This window comes from Citrus clementina, unplaced genomic scaffold (assembly GCF_000493195.1).
Source record: "Citrus clementina cultivar Clemenules unplaced genomic scaffold, Citrus_clementina_v1.0 scaffold_1, whole genome shotgun sequence".
NCBI lineage: Eukaryota > Viridiplantae > Streptophyta > Magnoliopsida > Sapindales > Rutaceae > Citrus > Citrus x clementina.
The window spans coordinates 23243093-23269036 of NW_006263303.1; the positions used below are offsets into that span (position 1 = coordinate 23243093).

The window sequence follows — 25944 nt, forward strand, 5'->3', positions numbered from 1 at the left end:
GTGGAACTTATTGCTTTTTTTTTTTTCTTTGACAAAGTTCATGATCATTTGTGTTATCTTGAATGATTGATTGTTTCTAACAGTAATGAAATAATTTTGTCTTAGATCCTAAAACAAAATATTCGCAAGATAAACAAATAATTCTGTCTTAAAATTGCTATTAGTTGGATGTAAAAAATTCTCCAGCCATTGTTTGAGTAGATTGCCACTGATAAATGTAAAGGAATAGAGTAATGCAGACATTTTGATCTAAAAGATTGGTACAAATTTTCCAATTTCATAATTGACCTAAATGGGAAGCTGATGCCTCAAATCAATTCTATAATCATTATCCTTAGACTTTTCTTGCATTTGATTTTCCACCGTCCACTTGCTTTCTATGTCTCTCCTTTTATTTATTTATTTTCCTTCCATTTCTATTTCCTGTCTTTTGTAAAATTTCTTACATTTCTATTTCCTGTCTTTTCAAATGAGAAAAATATTAAAATATTCATTTCATTATGGTTATATATATACACAAAATATTGAAAGCTCAGACTTATTTAATCGGGAGGTGCTAGTTTCAGTTGTTGAACAAAAGCTATAATTATAAGGAAAAGTTTATATTGGTCATTATTATTATGTAAGACTTTTTATAAAAAAAATTTGTTTAAGAATAAATGAAATTGAAAATTAAAAAAAAAAATACTGCTCCTACAATCCGATTTAATGGAGTTCTTTTAAGAAACTTATAACCAAGGCAAATTTTTCAAATCAATTTGAAATTCTCAAGTCTTTCCGCATTGCGAATGTGTGCATTTTATAATATATTTGTATTTTATTGTTATGAAGATCTTAAATAAATATTTGGGTCACAATATTAACAAAGCATATGTCGAATATTAATAATATTAAAATTATTTTATAAAATATTGATATTATATATATATATATATATATATATATATATTTACTTAATGTTATATTTTTATTTATTATAAAATATTAAAATTAATTTTTTTTATTATAAAGAATATAATAATCAAAAGGCCTCTTATTATCCTCTATTGAAAACTTGAGGAGTTCATAACTATTTTTATTTTTTTTCAAAATTTAGGGGTGTAACTATCGTTTTTGCTGAAAAATATGTGTTAGAAACAAATTGGAGCTCTTTAATAAAAATAAGGAAATCTGCAATGTTTTCTCATAGAAGAGTTGTGCAATATTTTGTTCGACCATGAGCAATTAATTAGGATATAGCTTTTCAACCTCTGCGATAATACTCCTGCATGCTCGACGACGTAATTGTTTTGCAGTGGTTAAAGACCATGACCTTTTTCTGTAATGATGCTTTGACTTTGTGGGATATTCACCACTTTACACTCATAAGAATTTATATGAGGGCTCTTGGAATTGGTCCAAATATTTGGTTCTCTTAGCTATGAATGATCATCTCTTGTGACTATTTTACTTTTTGATTGATAAAGTTTTTATAAAAGTTTGCTAGGGTAAATTTTTATAATGTAGGTTGAGTGGTTTGATATATATATATATATATATATACACCTCAATTTCGGTATCATTACCTTGAGACTTTCATTTTATAATTGGTCACGGCTTGCTTTCTTTTCTTTTCTTTTCTTTTTCTCTCTCTATATATACAATTATCTTTTGTTTTTAAGTGAGAATAAATATTCTCTAGTAAATGCTTTGAAATCTAGAATCGCTCTGTTATGCAGACATTTGTATTTATAAAATTATGAACTTTAAGGAGTTGTTAATAACTAGTTAATAACGATGAGCATCACAATATCCTAATAATTTTTTTTTTAAAAAAAAGTGCTTGAAATTGCCAAAATTAAAACTTAACTTCATGTAATTCTAAATCCTAATGGAGAAACATGAAGCTATGATAATTATGATTACAAAACATATATGGATGATTCTCTATCTTCGCATTGGTTGCTACAGGGTCCAAGCAAAAAATGTCAATGAGATTAACCAGACCCGGTTCCTTCATTCGAATACATTCTCTCGATCAACTTTGACAGTTCTTCTACCTTGTTTGATCCCAATGATTGCATTCTTTGTGGTACTCAACAGCTCCTAACTTGCAAAATATTCGCAGATGTTTCAGATAAATGCCACTTGGTGCAAAGTCAATCATTTACGATGATACGATGAGTCAGGTAGGAGGAGGAGAGAGCATACAAGCAAAAAATAATGTCATGATTTTTGGAACCTCTTTTAGAAATCTCTGGACTCTGGGGAAGAAACTATTTTTGCCATTATGAACATTTGATTCTGCTGGAGGAATGCAATATCAGAATCGGAAGTCTAAGTCAAGTAGTACACACAAACTGAATCCATAAATACATTAACAATAATGTCAAAATGAACCTGTAACTTAAAGTTACTTAGTCATCAAGTAACTTACCTCACTTAATTGTGCAATGGTATAAGGTATGGCCTTCAATTCCCAGCTAAATTCTCAAAACTGGAACTCGACCTGAGAGTGTACTCTGCAACAAGTTGTGAAAAAGACGATGATTTGTTCTCTAGCAAATTTGCTGGGTTATCAAACTCCACGATAAGCCCTGCAACAAGGGCTCGAAATGTTACTTACATCTGATGATGAGCATGCTACAAAAGAAAGCATATATGAATTAATTGGACACACTAACCATGATTTAGAAGCAGAACCAAATCACTGTCAATAACAGAAGTTATCCGATGGGCAATGGTTAGGACTGTGCAGTCAGAAAAGTGCTGCCGAAGAGTTTGCTGGATCAGATTATCAGTAGCAGTGTCAACGGATGCAGTTGCTTCATCAAGCATCAAGATTTTACTTCGCTTGAGTAGCACACGGCCAAGACAGACCAGTTGCCTCTGGCCCATACTCCAGTTCTCTCCATTCTCAGTAACTGCAGCATTCAAATGAAAAAAGATAATGGAAACTCTAGCCACAAAAATATTTGCAAAAAATCACTACATATAACAGACTAGGGAGAAAGACGGACCTTTTGAATCTAGCTTCCCCTCCTTCTTCCTAACTTCATCTCCAAGTTGGCATTTATCCAGAGCCTAAAACCATTTAAAGAAATTTTAGCACAATCCAACTTCCATCACCAATTGCAAGCCTGAAAACACTGCATAAGCTTCTGCCTACCTCCCAAATTTGCTCATCCGTAGACTCTTCAAGAGGGTCTAGATTGCTTCGAACAGTCCCTTCAAACATGACAGGATCCTGGGGAATAATGCTTAGTCTTGATCGCAAATCATGTAGTCCAATTAATGAGATATCAATGCCATCGATCAGAATCTGACCAGCAGCAGGTTCAACAATCCGGAACAGTGTTTGAATGAGAGTTGATTTACCACTTCCTGTTCTCCCTACAATGCCAGTTTTCTCCCCTCCGGGGAAAGTGCATGAGATACCTTGCAAAACAAGGGGCATTTGTGGTGCATAGCGGACCTACATCACAACCGCGATAATTGATATGTAAAAATGATAAAGGCTAAGGGAGTGTTGGGGATGAAGATGCCATGGCATTTTACTCCATAACTGTTGTAGAATGGAGTTACTCGTGGTCAAAGCTATATGCTTTGTGGGTAGTTTGTATGACCAGTAGAGTGGATGTTTTCCAAACAGTTTAGTTGATGTGCATTGAAACTGAAGCAGAAGTACAACAAGGCCAAACATACCGAAAACTCATTAAGCAAGTAAACTTACCTGGAGATCAAGCAGGTCAATCTTTCCATGTGATGGCCAAGAATCATTCGGGCGACTTTCTTCGATTGCAAGAGGGGGCTCACTAGGAATACATGTATACTGAAAAATTCTCTCGACTGATATAATCTTATTCTCCAGATCGCAAGCAAACCATATTAATGTAGCTAGTAAAGTATTTAGGGTGAGCCCATATGTCACAGCTAAGCCAGCAATTGCTTCAGAAAAGGAAAAGAAAAAATAAGCTTGTTTCTTGCTTAACTATTACTTCAAATTGCAAGAAGAATAATCAATGATACCATATGTGAACAACTAACCAGGATCAATAAATCCCTTTGGAATAGAGATTAAGAAGACCAAAGTGAAGGCGAATGTGATGGAAGACAACATATCCAAGCGCAAGCCTAGCCATTCCATGGCAGCAGCAATATGAAATGTTGGCCGGGAATATTCATCCATCAGTTTCATATTTCTGTCTCTAAACCTTGACTCTTGGTCAAAGCTCCTGATAGTTGTTGACCCTGAAACAGTTTCTGCAAAATGTTGTATCACTGGAGCTTTGCATACTCCAACCAACCGTGAAAGTTCTCGCGCTGAAGATATGTAATATTGCTGCATATACCCGAAATAGTTAGAAAACTTCTGTTCCAAAATTGGTACACTATGTTATTCAATGAGTGCAAGACTAAATGTAGTCACAGTGTATTAACACAAAAAGCAATAAAAAAAGGACCAAGAACATGATAAAAATTAGGAGCAACACTAGTTTACATTCAATAAGAGAAAATATGGTCCTTTAATTGCAAGTAACATAAGATGTCTCATAAAAAAATATAATATTAAAATGGAAATAATTAAAACAATAAAATAGAATACAAAAAGCAGCAGGTGGTATCAAATATTTGGCCTGAAATTTTGATGTCCCAAGGTTATGATGCGCACATAGCTTATAAAGAGTTGCAAAGAGGACAATGATTACCTGATACCAGATGCAGCTACCAACTGCTGGGACAAAAACAATAAAAACCTGCCACGCAACCTGAGACATTACTGCAATGGTTCCAAGAATTCGGATTATTGAGAAGGCATAGGCCCCAACAAGAGAAGGAATGCCCAAATCAGCAGCACTTTGGTCAGTAGAAGCCTAGAAGGGAAAAGCAAAATTGATTAAGCAAACACTTATTGATATTATCTTGTTTTTTCAAAAAAAATTAAGAGATGCCAATGTTGATTTACCAATTGAAGTTCAATGGCTAAGAACTCACTCTATTTATAATTCTTCCACTTGGGGTTGCATCAAAGAATGACATTGGGGCACGGAAAATGCAAAAATGCATTTCATTAAAGAGCAGTGTGGCTGTTTTGTACCCAGCTGTTGCAAGAAGTGTGGATCTAGCAAGGACGCAAAAAGAACTTCCAACAGCCAAAGCTACATAAACAATTAATAGTGTAGAGCCTGCAACTACAGGTTTTACATCCTTTGTACCTGGAGTTGCCCAAACAATCCAATAATTGCTGGCAATTTGAAGGATCTGAAAAAGCGTCTGTGCTAGCAATATGAAGGGCACAAGAGCTCCTCCAAATGCTGTGGTGATATATTTCCAGTATACTGAAAACCCGACTTTACCTTTCTCTCTCTCTTCTTCTTGTACAAGCTGACCTTTTGACACTGCTACTTCATCAGCTTTATCATTCTGCCCTTTGTTATTTTCTACTTCCTTGACAATCCTATTAGCAATAACTGTACCGCCATTCTCTCCACTTGCTCTTTCAGAAGCAGGCCTTCCCTCAATGGAACCAAGTGCCAATAAAGCTTGCTCATGTGCACCCACAAGTTCCATGAAATCAGTTCCTGAGTTTATTAGATCGTTATACTTTCCAGCTTGTGTGATCTTTCCATCTTTCATTACCTAAACATAAGGTATGAGGACAGTTATGGGATATTACAGGAAATGGATGCCAATAGGAAAAGAAATCATATTTAATATTTCTTACCAAGATCAGATCGGCAGCAGGTAAGAATTCCACTTGATGAGTAACATATAATACAGTTTTAGAACTCAAAAGGCCCAACAAAACTTCCTGAAAAAAATATTACACAAAAGGTAAGTGAGGTGCCATTAAAACTAAGGACTTATGAAGAGCATGGCAGACTATACTACGAAGAGAAACTTTCACAATTGTTAATATTATTGGATTCAGAATAGATTTACCTGAAAGAGGTGAGATCCTGTATGAGCATCCACAGCACTAAAAGGATCATCAAACAGATAGATATCAGAATCTTGATAAAGAGCACGTGCAATTTGTATTCTTTGTTTCTGTCCTCCACTCAAGTTGATTCCTCTCTCTCCTATAACTGTCTGATCACCAAATGACAGGATTTCCAAGTCCTTCTTCAGGGAACACGCATCAAGCACTGCGTTGTACCTTTCCCTGTCCATCTCCTTTCCAAATAAAATGTTATCTTCAATCTTGCCACTCTGTATCCAAGGCGACTGTGCCACATAGGCCTTTGTACCACACAACTTCAGGGTACCAGATATCTTGGGTACTTCTCCCAAAATACAAGAAAGCAAGCTTGATTTGCCAGAGCCAACAGTACCACAAACTGCAACCCTCATGCCGTGAAACACTTTCAAGTTTATATGTTTCAACGTTGGATTATGTGAAGAAATATCCCAGGAAAAATTCCCATCAACTATCTCAATTGCTGTTTCAGAACTACCACTTGGTTGCTTCTCAACAAGATCAGGCTGCAAATCATCAAGACAAAAGAAAGAGGCAATTCTTTGGAGTGAAACCTTTGTCTGAATTATCATTGAAATTACGTCGGGAAGATTATATATTGGTACTTGAAGAAGCCTGAATGTTGCAATTGCAGATAGCATCTTTCCAGACTCAAGTGGGACATTTAAAAGGATACATGTTCCAAATGTGGCCACTGACACAAAAGTGGGAGCACCCCAAAAAACAAATGAACCTATGGCTGAAGTGTAAACATACTTTTTCAGCCATCCAGTCTCTCTCTTTCTGAGATTAATAATCTTAGAAAGAAACTTCATTTCCCATCCCTGAAGCTTGAGAATTCTCATGTTCCTTAAAATCTCCGAAGTTGCCTTCATTCTTTCATCTTTTGATTTCATCAACTTGTCTTGAAAGTTCTCTTGCACTCTACCCAAAGGAATATTTACCAGCATAACAATTACCGTTCCGAAAAGAGCTGCCAATGATGCTATCCCAAGGTTCTTGTACAAGATTAAAATGGACAAAGCAACTTCAAAGAGGACTAACCAAGGATCATGAATATACCAACTGAAGTCAGCAACCCTCTCAGCATCAACAGTCATGAAATTAATGATTTCCCCACTACTTTGGCCTTGCTTTGCTTGAGATGAAAGTGTTAAACCTTTATTGTATATCATTGCAATAAGTGCTGCTCGCATCCTAATTCCAAGCTGTTGCAACCGGAAAACCCGGAACCTCTGGCAGAGGCACTCCACAAGCTTAGCAACACAAAAGGCAGAAACTAAAACATACCCCTCATTTTCAAAATCCCGCCTTCCATTGAGATATTGAACGAAAGTGTCAATGAGATAAGGGCCAACATACGAGGCCAAAGTGTACAGAACAGTTAAAAAACCTGTAACAAGAACATCTTTCCAAACTGAGCAGAACATTGCTTTGATCAGCTTCACTGTTGTGAGTCCACTCCCCACACCACCTTCAGTCTCAAGCTTATTTTTAAAATTAGCAAAGGCCCCACTCACGCTATCACCACTATCTAACTGAGGAACATCCTCGAGGTCTAAGGTTTTCTTATTGCCAAGAGCAATTAGAGAATTTATCCATGAGTAAGTAATAACACTAAGTACACCAGCTCTTGAATAAGGTGTCAATTTATCAGCCCCTTCGGACTTGATTGATGGCACTGTACCATCAATTTCATTAGAATCAGCTTTCAATAGGGGTTCTCGAAGGAGAAGGGCATCTTCACCCTCAATTTTACTCAAAATTCCCACAAAACATAGAAACAATCCAGTCATAGCGGATGCAACATCTGATATTAAGTACTGAATTTGCAAAGATACTTGTTTTTCGCATAGAACAATGTCAACAATTAGACAGTAGCATGAGATAAACACATAAAAGGCCCACCAAAGTTTCAACAAAATTGGTAACTTTGGTTGCCTTGAATTAAGAAATACGGTATGCAAACAAACACAAATTGCACTCCAGCCAAGTGTTTTAACCCCAAAATCCAAAAGGGTCACCAGTTGATAATCAGACCAGCCGTTTTCATACCAATAAAAGTAACTCAGCAAAGAGAACACAATATTAAACAATGAAACACCAAAACAACAAGCCAAAGTCAGCTTGTACCACAAAGCCTTCTTGTTCTTGAACATCTCCCTCGAACCTCCATTATGATCACCTTCACCAGTTTTTATTTTGTTCCAACCCCACGAGACAAGCAGCCCAACTAGCAAAACTAAATGCAATGAACAGGAAAACCAACGTAGGAAAATTGGTTTAAGAAGAAAATCAGCACCTAAAAGCATTATTAGTGAAGATGATGAGAATGTGAAGAAAGTTGACAAAACATGCTTTGATGAATCAAAAAGCTCCATGATTCTGGCTGATGTCTGAGAAGTAAAAGATCCTTTTTCTGTTATTTGCAATTATATATATATATATATATATATATATAACAGAGAGGGAGTCAAAGACGCCAAGAAGGGATTGCTGGCCGGGACCGGAGTTTCGGACGACAGCTAAAGGGGCGCAAATTAATACAATGGCGTCTTTCCAGGGAAGGCGTGGACTGTGAGAGACACGTACAAGAAGGAGCTTTGCTTAGGTGCCGCAGACATGATTTTGCCACGAATATGTCTATATATAGCTATGTTTGCCGCGTCTATATCTACCATATTTGTTTACATAAATATAAGTTTTTTTGATGACTATGTTTATCTTTCCTAAGCTTGTTCAGTTAAGAAAGTTGATATGATAATTTTGACAATTTTCTTCAAGTTAAGAAAATCGAGAAGGGTTATTTATGATTGGCAGAAATAATAATGATTAAATTTTTTTCCTAAATTCACAATATTTTCACACGAAATTTTCTCTACCTCTAATATATTTAGATTTTTTTTAAATCTATTATTTGTGATTATTTATAGTTTATCTTATAGTTAGAAATGGGTGGCACCTCCTCTCTTCATCCTTGAAGCTGTGAAGGATTTGAGTCTTCCAGTATAATTGTGAGAATTTATTATTATATTACTTTTAAGTTTCTATTGACCTTTATATGTTCGGCTTTATACCTTAAATGTAACTTATTTATGTGGGGTGACATCGAAAGCCCCTCTTTTGATATACAAATTTTGACATAAAATTGTACTGTTAATCTCAATAATTTTAATGGCTAAGATTATTTTTTATAGGGATTAATTTTTGAATAAACAAAGTCAGTTAATAATGTATCCCACAACTATTATTAACACTCATATTTTCTCTCCTATTGACACTTAACGGATCTTCATATATTCACTCTCTCTTCTTCCAGCCATGCTGTCTCCTTTTGTTATTTTTATATATCAGAAAATTAAATAACAAGGTAAAAAAAATTATCCTTTTTCTTTCCCTATTTTTCACCCAAAGGATCAGGACCAAAGCTTCATATTTCCGCAACTATCCTTAACTATTTTGTCGAAAGGTACTTCGTCAAATATTGTTATAATCGTTGAAAAAGTAATTTTTATATTCAATTTTGTTTCCTGAATGTTCATGCTCAATATTGCACTCGGCTAGGCCTGGTTTCAGAATTCATAACAATGGCTAGCTAATATGTTTCAAGCAAGGGCATGCCGAAATTGTTTTACCAAATGCCTCAAACTTTAATGATCAACAGCTCACAAGTTCTATAGTATCACCTACTAAATAATTTTGAGAATACCCCGTCGTTACTACCCTATTTCAATGAGAACAAAACAGTATATTCGGTTTAAGAACCACAGTAAGCTGCGTTTACAAGATAAAATTTTACAGTGGTAATACGAGGATCGATAGGAAGATTGTTGTGTCCATTAGTTGACTCTATTTCTTTATAAAATAATCCTTATCGGTGATAATTTTCGCCATCAAAATTATTGTGATTTAACGAGTAACATCTTGTGTCAAAATTTGTGTATAGAAGTGGGGCTCCCCATTCTACGTTCTCCTATTTCTATTAAATTATATACTTATTAATTGTACATTATATATAATATTAATTAAAAGAACAAAGAATAGTGGTAATTGACCAACTCAATTTCTCTTATAAGTACCCACTTTCTAATTGATATTAGTTATTTCTACAATTATCCTTGTTTAACAATAAAAAATAATTAAAAAACAAATAAAATTTTAGAATGCTATCAAGATATTAATATCTACCACAACCATCTTTTACTACCACTTTCACTACTTCAAGCCACCATACCACTAGCCCATAGTTGTCGATTGATAAATTTCCTAATAGTTGTAAACCAAAGCCCCTCGCTTATTTAAATTGATTTTAGGGAGATTGATATAATAGTATCAAAATCAAAATAATATCAAATGAAAAAAGGAAAAAAATAATTTTAGTATACGAATCAAGAAATTATAGATTAATTGAAATGGGTTAGTAATAAAGCGATTGAGATTGGAATGAATGATAATGAATAGTGGCTTGAGGTGATGACAATGATGGTGGAAGGTGGCTAGGGTACTTGGAATTATTTTCTTTTTAATTAATTTTTATTTTAAATAAGAATAATTTGTTAATTGAATAGTGGAGATTGGTGAGAGAAATTGAGGGGTCAAATATCACCATTAAAAAAAAAGGGTGCTCTTCTTTACTGTTTTTATAATTTCTCGTTGTTCTATTTAAAAAAAAAACTAATGTTTTGTGGTTGAGAATTGGGGTGTCTTTTTTAATAAAAGTTTTAACATCAACGCCTAACTTATTATAAAATTTGCAGAAGAGTAAGTGGTAAACACTAAAAACTCTATAAGGAATGTGACAATCTCCCTTATTTAGAGAAATTAAATGTGATTTGGATTATTTACCAAACTCATAATTTTATAGACTATAACATATATATGTAATATAAACTTAAGTTTATGGGTAGCTACTATGGTCTATGTATTTGACAATTTATGTGTATATACGTAATTAATTATTTTTAGGTATGAACACCCATATTTTTTAATATATAAATTTGGGGTTTCACAATGGTGTCAAATATTCTTGCACCGCCGTAAGTTACTGAAAAATCATTTTATAATGATATAAAAGCATTTGATACTATTGTGATCAAATCAACATTTTAAAAATTACAAGTTTCTGTGCTAGAGAAGTACTTTATATGTAATATAAACTTTTAAATAAATAACTAAGTAGGGGTGGGTATTGATATTTTAGTTCCAGGCTACTAAAAGAACATCTACTTTACAAGTACACAGAGGAATTCATTTATTAATTCGTAAGCAAGTACTAGACCTCTTGATGATGGTCTTATTCAACAATATTGGAGAAATTAAAAGGACGATTATCAATGAGGCACCGGAATCAACAGGAGGTCATTTTTCCTTCTTATAGTGAGACCAAAGACCTCACTCATGTCTAAATGGTCTTGCTTCATTCCATTTGGAAGTTTCCAATCAAAATGAAACAACAGTTGCGCCAATGGTAGCTCAATATTTGGTATCGCAAATGTTATGCCTGGACATATCCTTCTTCCAGCACCAAACGGAATGTATTCAAAATCTTTGCCCCTATAATCAATGGAGCTATTCAGAAATCTTTCAGGATAAAGTGCCTCAGCTTCACTCCAATAACTCGGATCTCTTCCAATCGCCCATGCATTAACTATGATTCTAGTATTTTCAGGAATTGCGTATCCATTAATCTCGCAACTCTCTCTGCTTTCTCTCGGAAGTAAAAGAGGAGCTGGAGGATGTAGCCTTAACGTTTCTTTGACTACTAATTTCAAGAACTTTAATTCATGAATGGCAGCTTCATTAACATTTTCTTTTCCCTTAAAGACTCTTCTTACCTCAGCTTGTGCTTCTTTCAGAATCCTGGGGTTCTTGAGCATTTCTGCCATTGCCCATTCTACACTAGTGGATGATGTGTCACTCCCAGCTACAAAGATATCCTGAAAAACAGTTAATCCCCATCATTTTTAGTCATTTTTATCTTTTTATCTTTTTTTTTTTACATTTTTTTTGGAAAGTAATAAATGTTGGTGGTAAATTTTGTGGGGAATGACAAATGTAGAGAAATACAACAATAATGGTGGAACTTTATTATGTAAAATAATGTGTTTACAACTAACTCTATATGTAGGAAGAAACTGCAGAAATTTTGTGTGCTTCAAGGCACGTTACAAATGTCGCTTTCCTTAAGACGTTATTTGCCCCCACCAATTGAGTGATGCACATGGGTTAAGCAAATACGCCTCCAGGATACAATGAAGCACTTGTTTGTTTGCTTGCGTTGTGCATCGACGAAAGCAAACTAGAATACTCTTGAATGTTGCAAGCCTACCAAGAAACAATATATTGTTCCTGCAGAAAACAATATATTGGAATGTGAATGCACAAAAGAAATGGGTGTTTTGTGTTGTGATTCGTACTAGAAATGAATGCTAAGAAAAGAGTGGTGTAGGATCATTCATTTCATGTCTAAATGGCTTAAACATGACCCCTATTTATAGATATACTTGTGTCCCCTCATTTGGGTTATCATCTTTCATGATACCCCTTCATTCATGGCCATTGGATCTAGATTTGATTTTAATCAATGGTCTAAATTGAACCATCACCATTTCAAATGAAATGTCACCATGAAATGATGCATCTCTAAGTGAAATGTTGCCATGAAAAGTTATATCATTTAGTAAAAGGATACCTTTTCTACAAGACACAATTAAATGGACATGTCCTTACAACAAGACATCATTTAATTAGACAAGTCTTTAGTGAAAGGTACCTTTTCTATAAGGCACAATTAATAGGACATGTCTTTACCATAAGACACAATTATTTTGAAAATTTCCAACAATAAACATACTAACCCAGATGACTGCTTTAATGTTGTTGTCAGTTAGGGGGAATTCGAGGTCACCGTTTTGCTGAAGGTTCATAAAAACATCAATTGGATCTTCCTCTGCTTCTGCTTGCGCTGTTTTTGTTCTTTTCTCCTTATGCTCATCAAGGATTTCTCCGAATATTCTGTCGCTCTCGAGATGCAGCTTCTTAAGTTTCCGCCTCACTCCACTTATCTCCTGGAGCAATTTGATAGAAGGGTACAGATCAGAAATAGAAAAACCTGACATTATCTTTATGAATTCCTTGACAACGGATATGAACACTTCTTGATCTTTGCATTTCTTGCCAAAGGCCGCCCTAGCTGTTATCCCAAATGTCATTGTAAAAATTTTCTCCCTGAGATTGATCACCGATCCTTCATTTGAACGTACTGTTTTGATGAGATTTGACACTTCCTCTTCCCTAATTGATCGAAATGATTGGACACGTTTTGTACTTAAGAGCTCCACGGTGCAAATTCTTCGTAGCTGTCTCCAATAACTGCCATATGGGGCCAGGCCAATATTTGTATAATCATAAGAGGTGAACTTGGCGGAAACAAGCAAAGGCCTTTGAGCAAAGACGAGATCATGTGTTTTCAGAACCTCTTTGGCAATCTCCTGTGAAGAAACTACGATGGTTGAAACTTCTCCAAGCTTTAGGTGCATCAAAGGTCCATGTTTTTGGGTCAAGTCTCTTAGGCTGTGATGAGGGAGAGAAGCAACCAGCTGGTGCAAATTTCCTATAAGGGGCAGTCTCCATGGCCCCGGGGGCAGCTTTTGGCTTGTACTTTTGGTGGCTAGTGATTGTTGTAATATCTTGGCAACCTTGAACAAGAAAAGAAGCAAACTAGAGATGAGGATGAAAGATGGAAATTGAAGCTCCATGAGGATGTAGAAATTGAAAATTTAGGTGACAGCTAATGTTGTGGGAAGGTAATGTTAAAAGAATCAATAATGACGATGATTATTAGTTGCTATTGTCATTTACTGTCATAGTTATTCTTGTTATTATCATTATTATTGTTGTTTGTAGTTATTATCTTCATTGCTCTTGTTGTTGACTTGTTATTGTTATTATTATTCTTACAGTTCATGAGCACAAGCAGCACCAAAAATTGTTGCAACTCAAAACTACCTTTGCTTTACAAACATATCATATGATATGATGTGATAATTTTTTAACAACATTGAGATTTTGTAATCATGCCTGTTACTCTATTAGTATATTTACCAATTTTGAAGTATGCGTGTTTTTTTCCAGAGTGCCATCATCTGAATGACAGTGTTTGTATTGGAATGTGCCATACGGAAGGTCCAGATTGCCAATATCTAAATGGCAACATTTTCATGGGCCGGCTCTAGTTTGTAAATCAAAGCAAAGCCTTAAACGTCATCGTCTTCAGCTTTGATACTTTGCAATTTAATCAAACAAGTCCAGCTCGGTTTTGTGTTAAGCGATATTAAGTCCTCACGCGTGCGGATCACGTGAGTCACTTATTCTGACCAAGTCAAATTTCTGTTAAGACAGTTAGAAAGCGTGGGAAAGAGCTGATATCTCTTTCTGTAGGCTAACAATCACTGTAAGTTTTCTCTCTCGCCTTTTTTTTCCCCTCAATGTTAAATATATAATGATTCTACACTCGTCTAGTGAATATTTAAGATATAAAATTTTGGTTTGGACATGGAGACAAAGCAATTTAATTTCAGGACAACATATGCAACAACTATTGCTCACATGACATGAAACTAAAACTGCTACACTTCTTTCCCTTGGGCTTGTGCTTCAGGTGATGGATGATAAGGAATGGGAATCATGCACAAGTCATCTTTTCTTCTGATTGCCACACCAAATGCCTCGCTCATGTTCATATCTTCAGGTTTCTTTCCATTGGGTAGTTTCCAGTCAAAATGGTACAACAACATTGCGAGTGGGAGCTCCACGTTGGCCATACCAAACGTAATTCCAGGGCAAATCCACCTTCCAGCACCAAAAGGGATGTATTCAAAATTAGTTCCCTTATAATCTATAAAAGAATCAAGGAACCTTTCTGGAATGAAGCTCTCAGGTTCTGTCCAATATTCTGGATCTCTTCCAATTGCCCATGCATTAACAATGAGTGTGGCCTTAGTAGGTATCTCGAATCCATTAATCTCGCATTTCTCCCTGCATTCTCTAGGAAGTAGCATAGGGACAGGAGGATGTAATCGTAGCGTCTCTCTTATAACAAGCTTCAAGAATTTCATTTCTTCAATGCCCGATTCATCGACCTTTCCTTTTCTATTAAAGACTTCCCTAACCTCCATCTGTGCCTTTTTCATCAGTTTTGGATTTTTCATCATTTCGCACATTGCCCAATCTATAGTTGTTGCAGATGTCTCACTGCCAGCAGTAAAGATGTCCTGAAAAACGATTTCTGAAAAATCTTATCTCAGCCATTCAACGAATCTACTCTAAGTATTGATTTGTCTAGAATTTTTCAGCTCACACCCCGAAAGAGAAATGAATTTACTGAACTCTTAAGGATGAACAGAGACATCATACAAGAAGTTAAATTACTAACCAGGATTACAGCTTTGATGCAATTGGTGGTAAAGGGAAATTCAAGATCACCTTGCTCTTGAACTTTCAAAAGCACATCAAGCAGATCCGCATATACTCTTGCTCTTCTTGTGTTCATTGATAATATTTTCTAATATCATGTCAGTCTATTGATGCAGCCTCTCTAGCCCTAGATTTGAGTCCGGTGATGCTTTGAAGCAGTTCTATGGAGGGAAAAAGATCTGCAATATGTAATTCTGCCGCTGAGGTTATAGCTTTTCTTGCAGCAGAAATGAATAAGTCTTGGTCTTTGCATTTCTTGCCGAATGCTGCCCTTGTAGTAATACCGTATATCAATGAGTAAGTTTTATTGGTAAGGTTAACTGGTGATCCAGCTTTTGAAGCAATCCGATTAATAAAATCAAACACATCTTCTTCTCTTATTGATCGGTAAGATAGGACTCGCTTGGGGCTTAAAAGCTCTGATATGCAAATTTTTCGAAGTTGTTTCCGATAATCTCCATATGGTGAGAAGGCTATGTCATTAGAATCATAAGATATGATTCTTGTTGTTAGATTGTGAGGCCTAGATACAAAGACAATGTCGTGGCTCTTCATCACTTCTCTGGCAAATTTTGGAGAAGAAACAACAACAGTTGATAGCTCTCCAAGTTGCAGGTGCATTAGGCGTCCATACTTCTTGGCCAAATCTCTTAGCCCATGATGAGGTAGACAGCCAACAAGGTTGTGGAAGTTCCCAATAATAGGCAATTTTAATGGCGCTGGAGGGAGATTTGAAGTACTGCCGTTGGTCTTGATTCTCTTCTCTCTTTTCAGCACCATGGAGATTAATAGAAGAAAGGTGATCAGAAGAATTGAGAAGGGAGGCAGTTCAAGATCCATGGGACGTGAAGTTTAGAGTAGAATTAGCTTGTTTGTTAACAAAAATGTATTACATTAGTACCTTATAAATATCCCTGTGGCCGGCCTTGAAGTTTTCGTTCAAAGTTCGTGCCTTTTCTCTTAGGTTTTGTTGCCTATCTGCAGAATGTATCGAAGCAGACAAGAAATTTGGTAAGGTTGATACCATTTCCAGATTCTTTCACTATATATCTAGAGGTTGTTGTTGATGCGAGATTCTGGTTATCCTCTTGACTATGACCAGGATCTTTGCTCGATCAACTCGACCACGATCAGAATCTCTCCTCGTATGACTCCTTCCCCAAAAATCCCTGCATACACAGAAACAAGTCAGAGTACGCCGGTTGTTTTCCCGGCGTAAACCCTCAAACGCTCAAGTCAGATATGAAGGTTTTGTCTTCCTGGGAACCTTAGCCACTAATCTTAAGGCTTGTTTTTAGTATCGATTATTCAATGCTCTCTTTTTCTTAGTTTCAATCTCAAAAAATCTAACACTTTTACCTTCGTTGGCCACCCTTTTATAGGCTTCTCCTGAGTTTAGACCTTCCCTCAATCCACGCCCATTACTTTCCCATCTCTCGGAAGTGGATGCTCCGTTTCCGTAATTGTGGGTGGTCGCGTGGTCTTCGTGCCTTGATTCTCATGTTGGAGTGCACGTCTCGCCAACTGCCGTTGACCGGGTCTCCTCGCCTCAACCATAGCAGGAGGCTCAACCATTAGTAGGAGGCCAGCCTCGCTGATGGCGCATTCGTGGACGAGCAGAATATTCTTTCTCCTGTTCTCCTGCTACCAGACTTCTGCAAGATATACCTGTTTGTGGGAACCCTGCTAATAGCTATCTGCTCATCACGGCTGGTCTCGTCAAAGTACATCCCCCAAACAGTTGTGAAATGAAAATTAGACCAGCAAGTATCTGTAATGGCTGATTCTATTTCATAAAATTCCAAACCATTAAGTTCTATTTTTGAGGGATAAGCGAATAAGACAAGTCATGGTTGACAAAAAGAATTAATAGTAGTTAGCAAACGGGATTAATTTTTTCTGAGTTGAAAAAAAAAAATTGAGTTCTACGCTAACTAATGATTGAATAGAGTGTGATTTCTTTACCAATAACTAAACAATAGTTTAGTTACTGGAATAATTTTATTTGTGGTGTATCTGTCAGCCGGAAGTTCTTCATCATTGATATGTTATCTATTCATAACACGGTAAACGCTCCTCGTAAATCTTGTACTGGAATTCACTTTCAAAATACAATTCTTTGAGATGGAATTATTAGCATTCAGTAAAGTGCATCACAAGGTACCTAAAGTAAAATATACCACCAGGAAATTGCACATAAACGAGAAAGCTATAAGCTGAAGGCTTAAAACGAGGCTCTCTGGGGAGCGAATGCGATGATTTTGCGTTTGTTATATCAGTGGACATTTGTTTTTCTAAGTTGAGGTGAAAAAATATATATATATATAAAATAACACAGCGCAATTGAGGTAAGCAATTGCAGAAGATGCATTGAAAAACCTTGCATGAAATAGAATATGAAGATTACAGCACTTATTCATGTTGGACAAGAATTGCCACGACTTTTCATTTTTGGCCTATGCAACAGATGAATGATGGTATGGAGTAGGAATCATGCACAGATCTTGTTTTCTTCTAACTGTCACTCCAAAAGTCTCAGTCATCTCCAAATCTTCATGGTTCATTCCGTTTGGGAGTTTCCAGTCAAAGTGGTACAATAACATCGCGAGTGGAAACTCAACATTTGCCAGACCGTACAACATTCCAGGGCATATCCTCCTACCAGCACCAAACGGGATGTACTCAAAATTAGACCCCTTGAAGTCAACAGAATGGTCAATGAATCTTTCGGGAATAAAGCTCTCGGGCTGGGTCCAATACATGGGATCTCTTCCAGTTGCCCATGAATTAACAATGATTCTGGCTTTCACAGGAATGTTGAATCCGTTAATCTCACAACTCTCTCCACATTCTCTTGGAATTAAAGGTGCAGAAGGACGTAATCTCAGAGTCTCTTTAACAACTAGCTTCAAATATTTCATTTCACTGATGCCCGTTTCATCGATCTTTCCTTTTCTATTAAACACTTCTCTCACCTCAGCTTGTGCTTTTTTCATCACTCCAGGATTTTTCATCATTTCACACATTGCCCAGTCCACAGTTGTAGCAGATGTCTCACTGCCAGCACCAAAGATGTCCTGAAAAGGGGGTTCATGTACGTGAGATTAAACTATTATACAACACTGATATAAGTTCTATCGGGTATGCAATGGAAAGAAGATGTTCAAAAACTTGGCATAAGATTTTGTTACTTACAGAAATTACTGCTTTGATGTTGTGTGTGCTTAAGGGCAATTCAAGATTACCATCTTCTTGAATTTTCAAGAGAACATCAACCAGATCTCGATCGCTTTCATTCTTAGTCTCGCACTTCTTGTGATCATTGATAATGCTTTCAACTATTCTGTCAGCTTGTTGATGCAGCTTCTCTGCATGAGACCTGAATCCAGTGACCCATTGAAGCAATTCAAAGGAAGGAAACAGATCTGCAATATTAAAACCCGAGATCACTTTTGTTGTTTCCTCCATAACTGAGACAAATGCTTCTTGTTCACTGGATTTATTGCCAAAGGCTGCCCGGGAAGTGATACCGTACATCAATGAGAAAACTTTCTCAGTTAAGTTAATCACTGATCCTTCATTAGAAGAAATCCAATTAATAAGATTACACACCTCTGCTTCTCTTATTGATCTGAATGATTGCACTCTTTTGGCACTTAAAAGCTCAGATACACAGATTTTCCGTAGTTGTCTCCAGCAGTCACCATACGGTGAAAAGATTATACCACTATTGTCATAAGACATGATTTTTGCTGCTAGGACAGGAGGCCTTAGTGCAAATGTAACATCATGGGTTTTCATCAGTTGTTTGGCGAATTCTGGAGACGATACTACAATGGTGGAAACTTCTCCAAGTTGTAAGTGCATAAGAGGTCCATACTTTTTGGCCAAGTCTTTTAAGCCATGATGGGGTAGAGAGCCGACCAGCTGGTGCAAATTTCCAATGACTGGTAACTTCCTTGGGCCTGGAGGGAGATTTGAAGTTGTGTTATTGGTTTTGGATGTCTTTTCTAGTTTCAGCAAGATAAAGACAAAGACAAGAAAAGCAAGAAAGATTTGGAAGGTGGGAAATTCGAGCTCCATGATTAGATCAATACAGCGAACAAATTTCTTGCTTACAGCTCTCCCTTCTTTAATTGTTAGTTATAAAGAGAATTCGTATCATTATTATTTAGCCCAACGACAACTTGATTCTGTAACTAATGTGAATGGCTGGGGTTCCAAACCAACTTCTTGTCTTAGAGAATTAAATTAAAGATAAAATGTACAGACCCACGAGGTCGGGCTGTCGGCAAAATTTTGGATAATGATATAGTATTCAATTGAGTCAACCATAGCGTCTGAAATCAATTATTACAACTCAAAATACTATTCTGTAGTCCACTAGCAACATGCAAGTGGATCTGCTATCCAATTACCACATGGCTAGTCCCTCCTACCGGAACAGAGGAGAAAGCAGGGGGCAGATTCAATGGACAGATTAACCCAAGATTATTCAATGAAATATCTTATAAAATATCCACCTATGGTATTGTCCTTCAGTATTACTAGAGTTTGATATTGTTTAATATTGATTATATGTATCAATTTTACTTTTTATAAATGATGATGAGGAAATCGGATCTAGTGCAAAATCATCTTTTCTCCGGACTATCATATCATAGGACTCGGTGAATTTCAATTAAATTCTCAAGGCTCCCATTCAAAATGGTACAAGAACATTGCAAGTAGAAGCTAGACAGCGGCAAGATCAAATACCAATCCAGGGCTGCATATCCTCTCACTAGCACCAAATGGGATGTGTTCAAATTTAGTCTCCTGGTTCATTGCATTAATCTTAATTGAAAATCTTGTCCCAACCGCACAAAACAGAGGACATTTTACACAAGCAGCAATATTTTGTTATTCTTTCTTCCCAAGTAAAAAACTCCTTATATTTTTCGGGGAAATTAATCATGCCGCGGAAACATTTTTGTTTACGGAAACCTTGCTTTATGTCGATATAATGATGCATAAAAGTTGCAGACGGAGAACAATTCAATAAAAGATTTTTCATCAACGGTTTAGGAGTTTTTATAATCAGAACCTTTGAGGACAATTACAAGGATTTTTCCAACTTCATTTGCTGGTATGCTAACGTAGGAATGTCATTATTCACTTACGATTCATGTAAATTTAGAATTCACCGAGAAAAGAAGAATATTTCACTATAAAAATGAAGAATACAAGTATTAGAATATTTATCTCACAATCCAAAGTTCTAATACACTCAAACTCTCAAATCACTCATATAACACTTTAGCTCTCTCAAATGCTAAATAACTATTTATCAAGACACTCAAATTTCTCAAATTGCTAGAGAACCTCACTCACATTCCGATGCCTAGCTTCCAGACCTCTCTCTATTAATTGGCAAAGTAAGCTTTCAATTATCAAATAATTCGGGATCAATTCAGCTGAAATAGCCTCCATTTAAGCTTGATAATCTTGACTTTTATAAGCCACCAAATGAACATGATGATTGTCAACGTGATGAAAAATGAAGCCGAATTTTTCTTGTATGTCATCATGCATGAAATGAAAGCAATAAGTCAAGCTTCCATTTATGGCAAATGGTTGACAAGTAACCGGCCATTTTATAGCAAGCTCTCTTTACCACTTTCTTCACATTTTTCGAATAGCCATTTTGCCAACATTTGAAAGCAATAAGTCAAGCTTCCATAAATGCTCCTTGATTTCATTTCATGCATGATGACATGCAAGAAAAATTCGGCTTCATTTTTCATCACGTTGACGATCATCATGTTCATTTGGTGGCTTATAAAAGTCTAAGGTTATCGAGCTTAAATGGAGGCTATTTCAGCGGATTTGGTCCCGAATTATTTGATAATTGAAAGCTTACTTTGCCAATAAATAGAGAGGGGTCTGGAAGCTAGGCATCGGAATGTGAGTGAGGTTCTCTAACAATTTGAGAAATTTGAGTGTCTTGACAAATAGTTCCTTAGCATTTGAGAGAGCTAAATCTAGCGTTCTCGAGTGATTTGAGAGTTTGAGTGTATTAGTACTTTGGGTTGTGAGATAAATATTCTAATGCTTGTATTCTTTATTTTTATAGTGAAATATTCTTCTTGACGTAGACTAAAAAACCGAACCAAGTATATTGTTGTATATTTTGTATGATTATTTCTATTTTTCACTATCACCACATTAATACTTAATTAATTGTCATATAATCTAGGTCTGTCAAAATACTGATCTACATACTACTTCCTGCAGGAAGTTGCATAAAGAATTATTTTATTTTTACTATTACGTTTGCTGAAAGTTGACAAAATAAAAGAACTAACAAAGAGCAGAATAGGCCCAAGCTTTGACAATTACAATGACGGAAGATGATTTTAGGGATGAGCTTTCAACCTTATATAGATTAGTCTTTGCTGAAACTTTAGCCATAATCTTAAATAATAACTCTCCGCAATAAATGATAGAAAATAAAATACTTTTCTATGGTTCTGCTCATGTAGCCACTCTGAAGCACTCCTCTTTTACAAAAAATATTCTTTAGTTTCTTATGCAATAGATGAAGGATGGTGTGAGTTGAAGATTGAAAAAGATGTTTGGTTACTTAGAAAATAAGAGAAAGTGAAAAGAATTAAGAAATAGATCTGAGAAACTTCTGATGCTTTATTAATCAAATACACACATAATGTGTGGTGAATTATTTCTTATATACAAGTGCTGAAGCTCAGCTTGATTACTGTTATTAGTCACTAAACTATTAACAAACTATATTAAGCTGAATATAACAACTTTAACTAATCAATCACGTGTACACATAATTTCATAATCACCAGGCATGACGTGGCATGCCACATCATCAATGTGTAACTGATTGATCCTGCTACTATCATCCTCTGCTCTGCTGACTACACTACAAGTGTGAGCTTCCTTAACAGTGTGGAATAGGAATCATGCACAGATCTTGTTTTCTTCTTACTGTCGCGCCAAAGGCCTCTGTCATGTCCAAATCCTCATGCTTCATTCCATTTGGTAGTTTCCATTCGAAATGGTATAATAACATCGCGAGTGTAAGCTCCACGCTGGCCAGACCAAATGACATTCCAGGGCATATCCTCCTACCAGCACCAAATGGGATGTACTCAAAATTAGTCCCCTTGTAGTCAACAGAATGGTCAATGAATCTCTCGGGAATAAAGCTCTCAGGTTCAGTCCAATACATGGGATCTCTTCCAGTTGCCCATGAATTAACAATGACTCTGGCTTTTGCAGGAATGTTGAATCCGTTAATCTCACAACTGTCTCCACATTCTCTTAGAATTAAAGGTGCAGAAGGATGTAATCTCAGGGTCTCTTTGACAACCAGCTTCAAGTATTTCATTTCATTGATGCCCGTTTCATCGACCTTTCCTTTTCTATTAAACACTTCTCTCACCTCAGCTTGTGCTTTCTTCATCACTCTAGGATTTTTCATCATTTCATACATTGCCCAGTCCACAGTCGTAGCAGATGTCTCACTGCCAGCACCAAAAATGTCCTGAAACGGGGTTTATGCAAATGAGTTTTTGTAGATAGTTATATGGTCTCATTCATCTTATCAAAAAACACTAGGTTAACATTAAAAGAAACAACATAATGAAAAGACAAATGGAATTGATGATATTAAATGTATAGTTACTTACAAAGATTACTGCTTTGATGTTGTCTGTAGTCAAGGAAGAATCAAGATCTCCGTGCCCTTGAATTTTCAACAGAACATCAACCAGATCTTCATCATCACCAGTTTTGCAATTCTTCAATGTTGCCTTGCGCTTTTTATGATCATTGATAATGTTTTCAACTATTCTGTCAGCTTCTTGAAGCAGCTTCTCCACCTGAGACTTGTTTCCAGTAAGCCGCTGAAGCAATCCAATGGAAGGAAACATATCTGCAATATTAAAACCTGAGATCACTTTCGTTGTTTCCTCTATAACTGAGACAAATGTTTCTTGGTCTCTGGATCTGTTTCCAAAGGCTGCCCTTGAAGTGATACCATACATTAATGAGTAAACCTTCTCCGTTAAGTTAATAACTAATCCAGCTTTTGAAGAAATCCAATTAATGAGATCAGACACCTCTGCTTCTCTTATTGATTGGAAAGATTGGACTCTTTTGGTGCTCAAAAGCTCAGACACACAGATTTTTCGCAGTTGTTTCCAACAATCACCATATGCTGAAAAGATTATACCACGATAATTATAAGACATGATTTGTGCTGCAGGAAAATGAGGCCTGGATGCAAAGACAACATCATGGGTTTTCATAACGTCTTTGGCAACTTCTGGGGAAGATACAATAATGGTTGGAACTTGCCCGAGTTGTAGGAGCATGAGAGGTCCGAATTTCTTGGTCAAGTCTCTTAGCCGATGATGAGGGAGAGAGCCAGCCAGCTGGTGCAAATTTCCTATTAAAGGTAATTTCCAAGGTCCTGGTGGTAGATTTGAGATTCTGTTATTGGTTTCTGATTTCTTCTCTGGTTTCAGCAAAGCGAAGGCAGAGAGAAGAATAGCTAGAAGGATGAGCAAGGACGAAGACAACCCTAGAAGCTCCATGTGAAATGAACAGGACAATGGGGATAGAATTTTGAAATAGTCTGTTGTTATGTCTGTTGAAAAATAAGAAAGCCACTTGCATTTTGCTAACAATTTGTCAAGGTTAGCCGAAATGTTGAATTCAAATTTGGAGAATTTGTCAAGCATGTGGCAATTTTTCAAAGAGCTACCAAACATTTGAAGAAAAAATAGAAAGTTGGCAAATTTGTCAAAGGGGATGTATTGAAAATAATAATAATAATTTATTATATTTTCAATTATTTTATTCTTTGCATAGTGCCAACAATTTTCCTATAAATAGATGGCACTTCTTCCATTCTAAATAATCCCAAAATTGTTAAGCTTATAAGTTTCTAAGCTTTTGAGAGAAGTGAGAGAAGTGTGTCTGGGGAATTTATCTTTCCTGCAGAGTGTGAGAGTACTGGGTATATTTGGGTTTCTGGGAAGTGAGATTCGTTACTCAAATATTGTATTCTATTCATTGTTTAATAAACAATTATTCTTTCTTGCCTCCGTGGATGTAGGTTTAATTACCGAACCACGTAAATTCTTGTGTCCTTTATTTTTCAGTAATTATTTGGTGCGCTTGATTCCGCATTCCGCGCACAACAAGTGGTATCAGAGCCGACGGTTCGTACTTGGGGGGATACGGTACTGTTCACGTATACGGTACTATTCCCGTATACGGTACTGTTCACATACGGTACTGTTCACGGATACGGTGGAGACGGCCATTTGTACTTGGGAAATATTGGTAATACGGGAAGCAGAAATAATTAAATGATAAGGGGGCTAAGAGAAATAAGCCATGGGAATAATGCTTTTGCTCGTATTTCGGTGTGCCGAACAATCACGCAAATCGAGTGATTATTGCCCATATATACACTGATGAGAACATTGTGGTGAGTTTTTCTGGCGGTTGTATCGGGTAATTAGCAAAATCTTCACAGCTCTTGCTGCACCCAATCTTTTTTTTTTTTACATCCTGATACATCGTAGGCCAGAAATAGCCCTATCCTAAAACTTTGAAGGCCAAAGATCTTGCTTCAAAGTGGTTTCCACATATTCCTTCACGTACCTCCCTCAACACGTAGTTTGCTTCATACTCATCTAAACATCTTAGAAAGGGCAACGTATATCCTCGTCGATATAATACTCCGTCAATCAATATATATTTGGCTGCTTAGCACTTGAGTTTCCTTACTTGTTTTTTATCTGCTGGCAATGTTCCTTCTCAGATATACAAGACAATAGGATCCATCCATGATCTCTTTACATCAATATTCATTACTTTGGCTTCTTGCTCGATGCTTGGCGAAGTTTTGACCTCCATTGGAACATACTTAGGCATTTGGTGTGTAAATTCTAATGCTATGAGTGTTAATATATAAGTGTACACAATAAATAATATAATGATAAATATTCAAGATTGTCTCCACAGGTATTGATGTTATCAGATTTGCAACAACAATTCTGACAGTGCAGTTTAGATTAAATTAAAATAAAATAATTAAAGAAACTAATAAACCAACTAAATTAAAAATGCAATAAGAGAAATTTTAAATCAAACACGAAGATGCAATTAATAAGAAAAGAGTAGTTGAGTGATTAAACCCACTTAATGGTTTTGACTATTTTTCTAATTAAAAACCTGTTGCTACATCATTTATTACAGTACTGGACATAATCTCTCATGCATACTCAGCTGTCGCCTGTTGGATATCTTATATCTATATGTAACATAACAGTGATAAGTTGTTATGCTAACATTAGATATATCATTATGCATTCTAGGTTCTAATTACCCTACAAGGTGAATCTCTATGTTTAGTTCTTCACTAATTTTAGATCAAATATGACCCTATTCAAATCGAGATTAACTCAAGTTGGTAAACCTAATCT

At 36.1% G+C, this 25944-nt stretch overlaps 3 protein-coding genes and 1 pseudogene across 3 annotated transcripts; all 4 read right to left on the reverse strand.

The window, feature by feature from the left end:
* Positions 1–1923: 1923 nt before the first annotated feature.
* Positions 1924–8367, reverse strand: LOC18054884 (ABC transporter C family member 3). The gene is made up of 11 exons (XM_024178351.1): positions 5923–8367; positions 5705–5791; positions 4975–5619; positions 4689–4853; positions 4027–4321; positions 3713–3927; positions 3149–3454; positions 3000–3063; positions 2664–2903; positions 2417–2576; positions 1924–2339 (listed from the first exon to the last, which is right to left on the reverse strand). Exons 1-10 carry the CDS (start codon positions 8338–8340, stop codon positions 2452–2454), a joined length of 4560 nt encoding a protein of 1519 aa, XP_024034119.1. The 5' UTR covers positions 8341–8367; the 3' UTR covers positions 1924–2339; positions 2417–2451.
* Positions 8368–11289: 2922 nt separating this feature from the next.
* On the reverse strand, positions 11290–16273 carry LOC18054886 (annotated as a pseudogene).
* Positions 16274–17754: 1481 nt separating this feature from the next.
* LOC18054887 (cytochrome P450 71D11) lies at positions 17755–19576 on the reverse strand. Its single transcript, XM_006452490.2, has 2 exons — positions 18629–19576; positions 17755–18510 (listed from the first exon to the last, which is right to left on the reverse strand). The coding sequence occupies exons 1-2, from the start codon at positions 19514–19516 to the stop codon at positions 17890–17892; spliced, it is 1509 nt and encodes a 502-aa protein (XP_006452553.1). The 5' UTR covers positions 19517–19576; the 3' UTR covers positions 17755–17889.
* Positions 19577–22116: 2540 nt separating this feature from the next.
* Positions 22117–24076, reverse strand: LOC18054888 (cytochrome P450 71D11). Its single transcript, XM_006452491.2, has 2 exons — positions 23134–24076; positions 22117–22988 (listed from the first exon to the last, which is right to left on the reverse strand). The coding sequence occupies exons 1-2, from the start codon at positions 24040–24042 to the stop codon at positions 22383–22385; spliced, it is 1515 nt and encodes a 504-aa protein (XP_006452554.1). The 5' UTR covers positions 24043–24076; the 3' UTR covers positions 22117–22382.
* Positions 24077–25944: the final 1868 nt, after the last annotated feature.

What these genes read in the sequence shown, in the direction of transcription:
- LOC18054884 (XM_024178351.1), bottom strand. Translation starts at nt 8,340, where the DNA reads ATGGAGCTTTTTGATTCATCAAAGCATGTTTTGTCAACTTTCTTCACA. An exon ending in GTAGCTGCATCTGGTATCAG is followed by an intron (nt 4,322 to 4,688) that starts GTAATCATTGTC and finishes GGGTATATGCAG; the next exon opens with CAATATTACATATCTTCAGC. An exon ending in TTGACCTGCTTGATCTCCAG is followed by an intron (nt 3,455 to 3,712) that starts GTAAGTTTACTT and finishes GTTGTGATGTAG; the next exon opens with GTCCGCTATGCACCACAAAT.
- LOC18054887 (XM_006452490.2), bottom strand. Translation starts at nt 19,516, where the DNA reads ATGGAGCTCGAATTTCCCACCTTCCAAATCTTTCTTGCTTTTCTTGTC. An exon ending in ACATCAAAGCAGTAATTTCT is followed by an intron (nt 18,511 to 18,628) that starts GTAAGTAACAAA and finishes CCCCCTTTTCAG; the next exon opens with GACATCTTTGGTGCTGGCAG.
- LOC18054888 (XM_006452491.2), bottom strand. Translation starts at nt 24,042, where the DNA reads ATGGAGCTTCTAGGGTTGTCTTCGTCCTTGCTCATCCTTCTAGCTATT. An exon ending in ACATCAAAGCAGTAATCTTT is followed by an intron (nt 22,989 to 23,133) that starts GTAAGTAACTAT and finishes ACCCCGTTTCAG; the next exon opens with GACATTTTTGGTGCTGGCAG.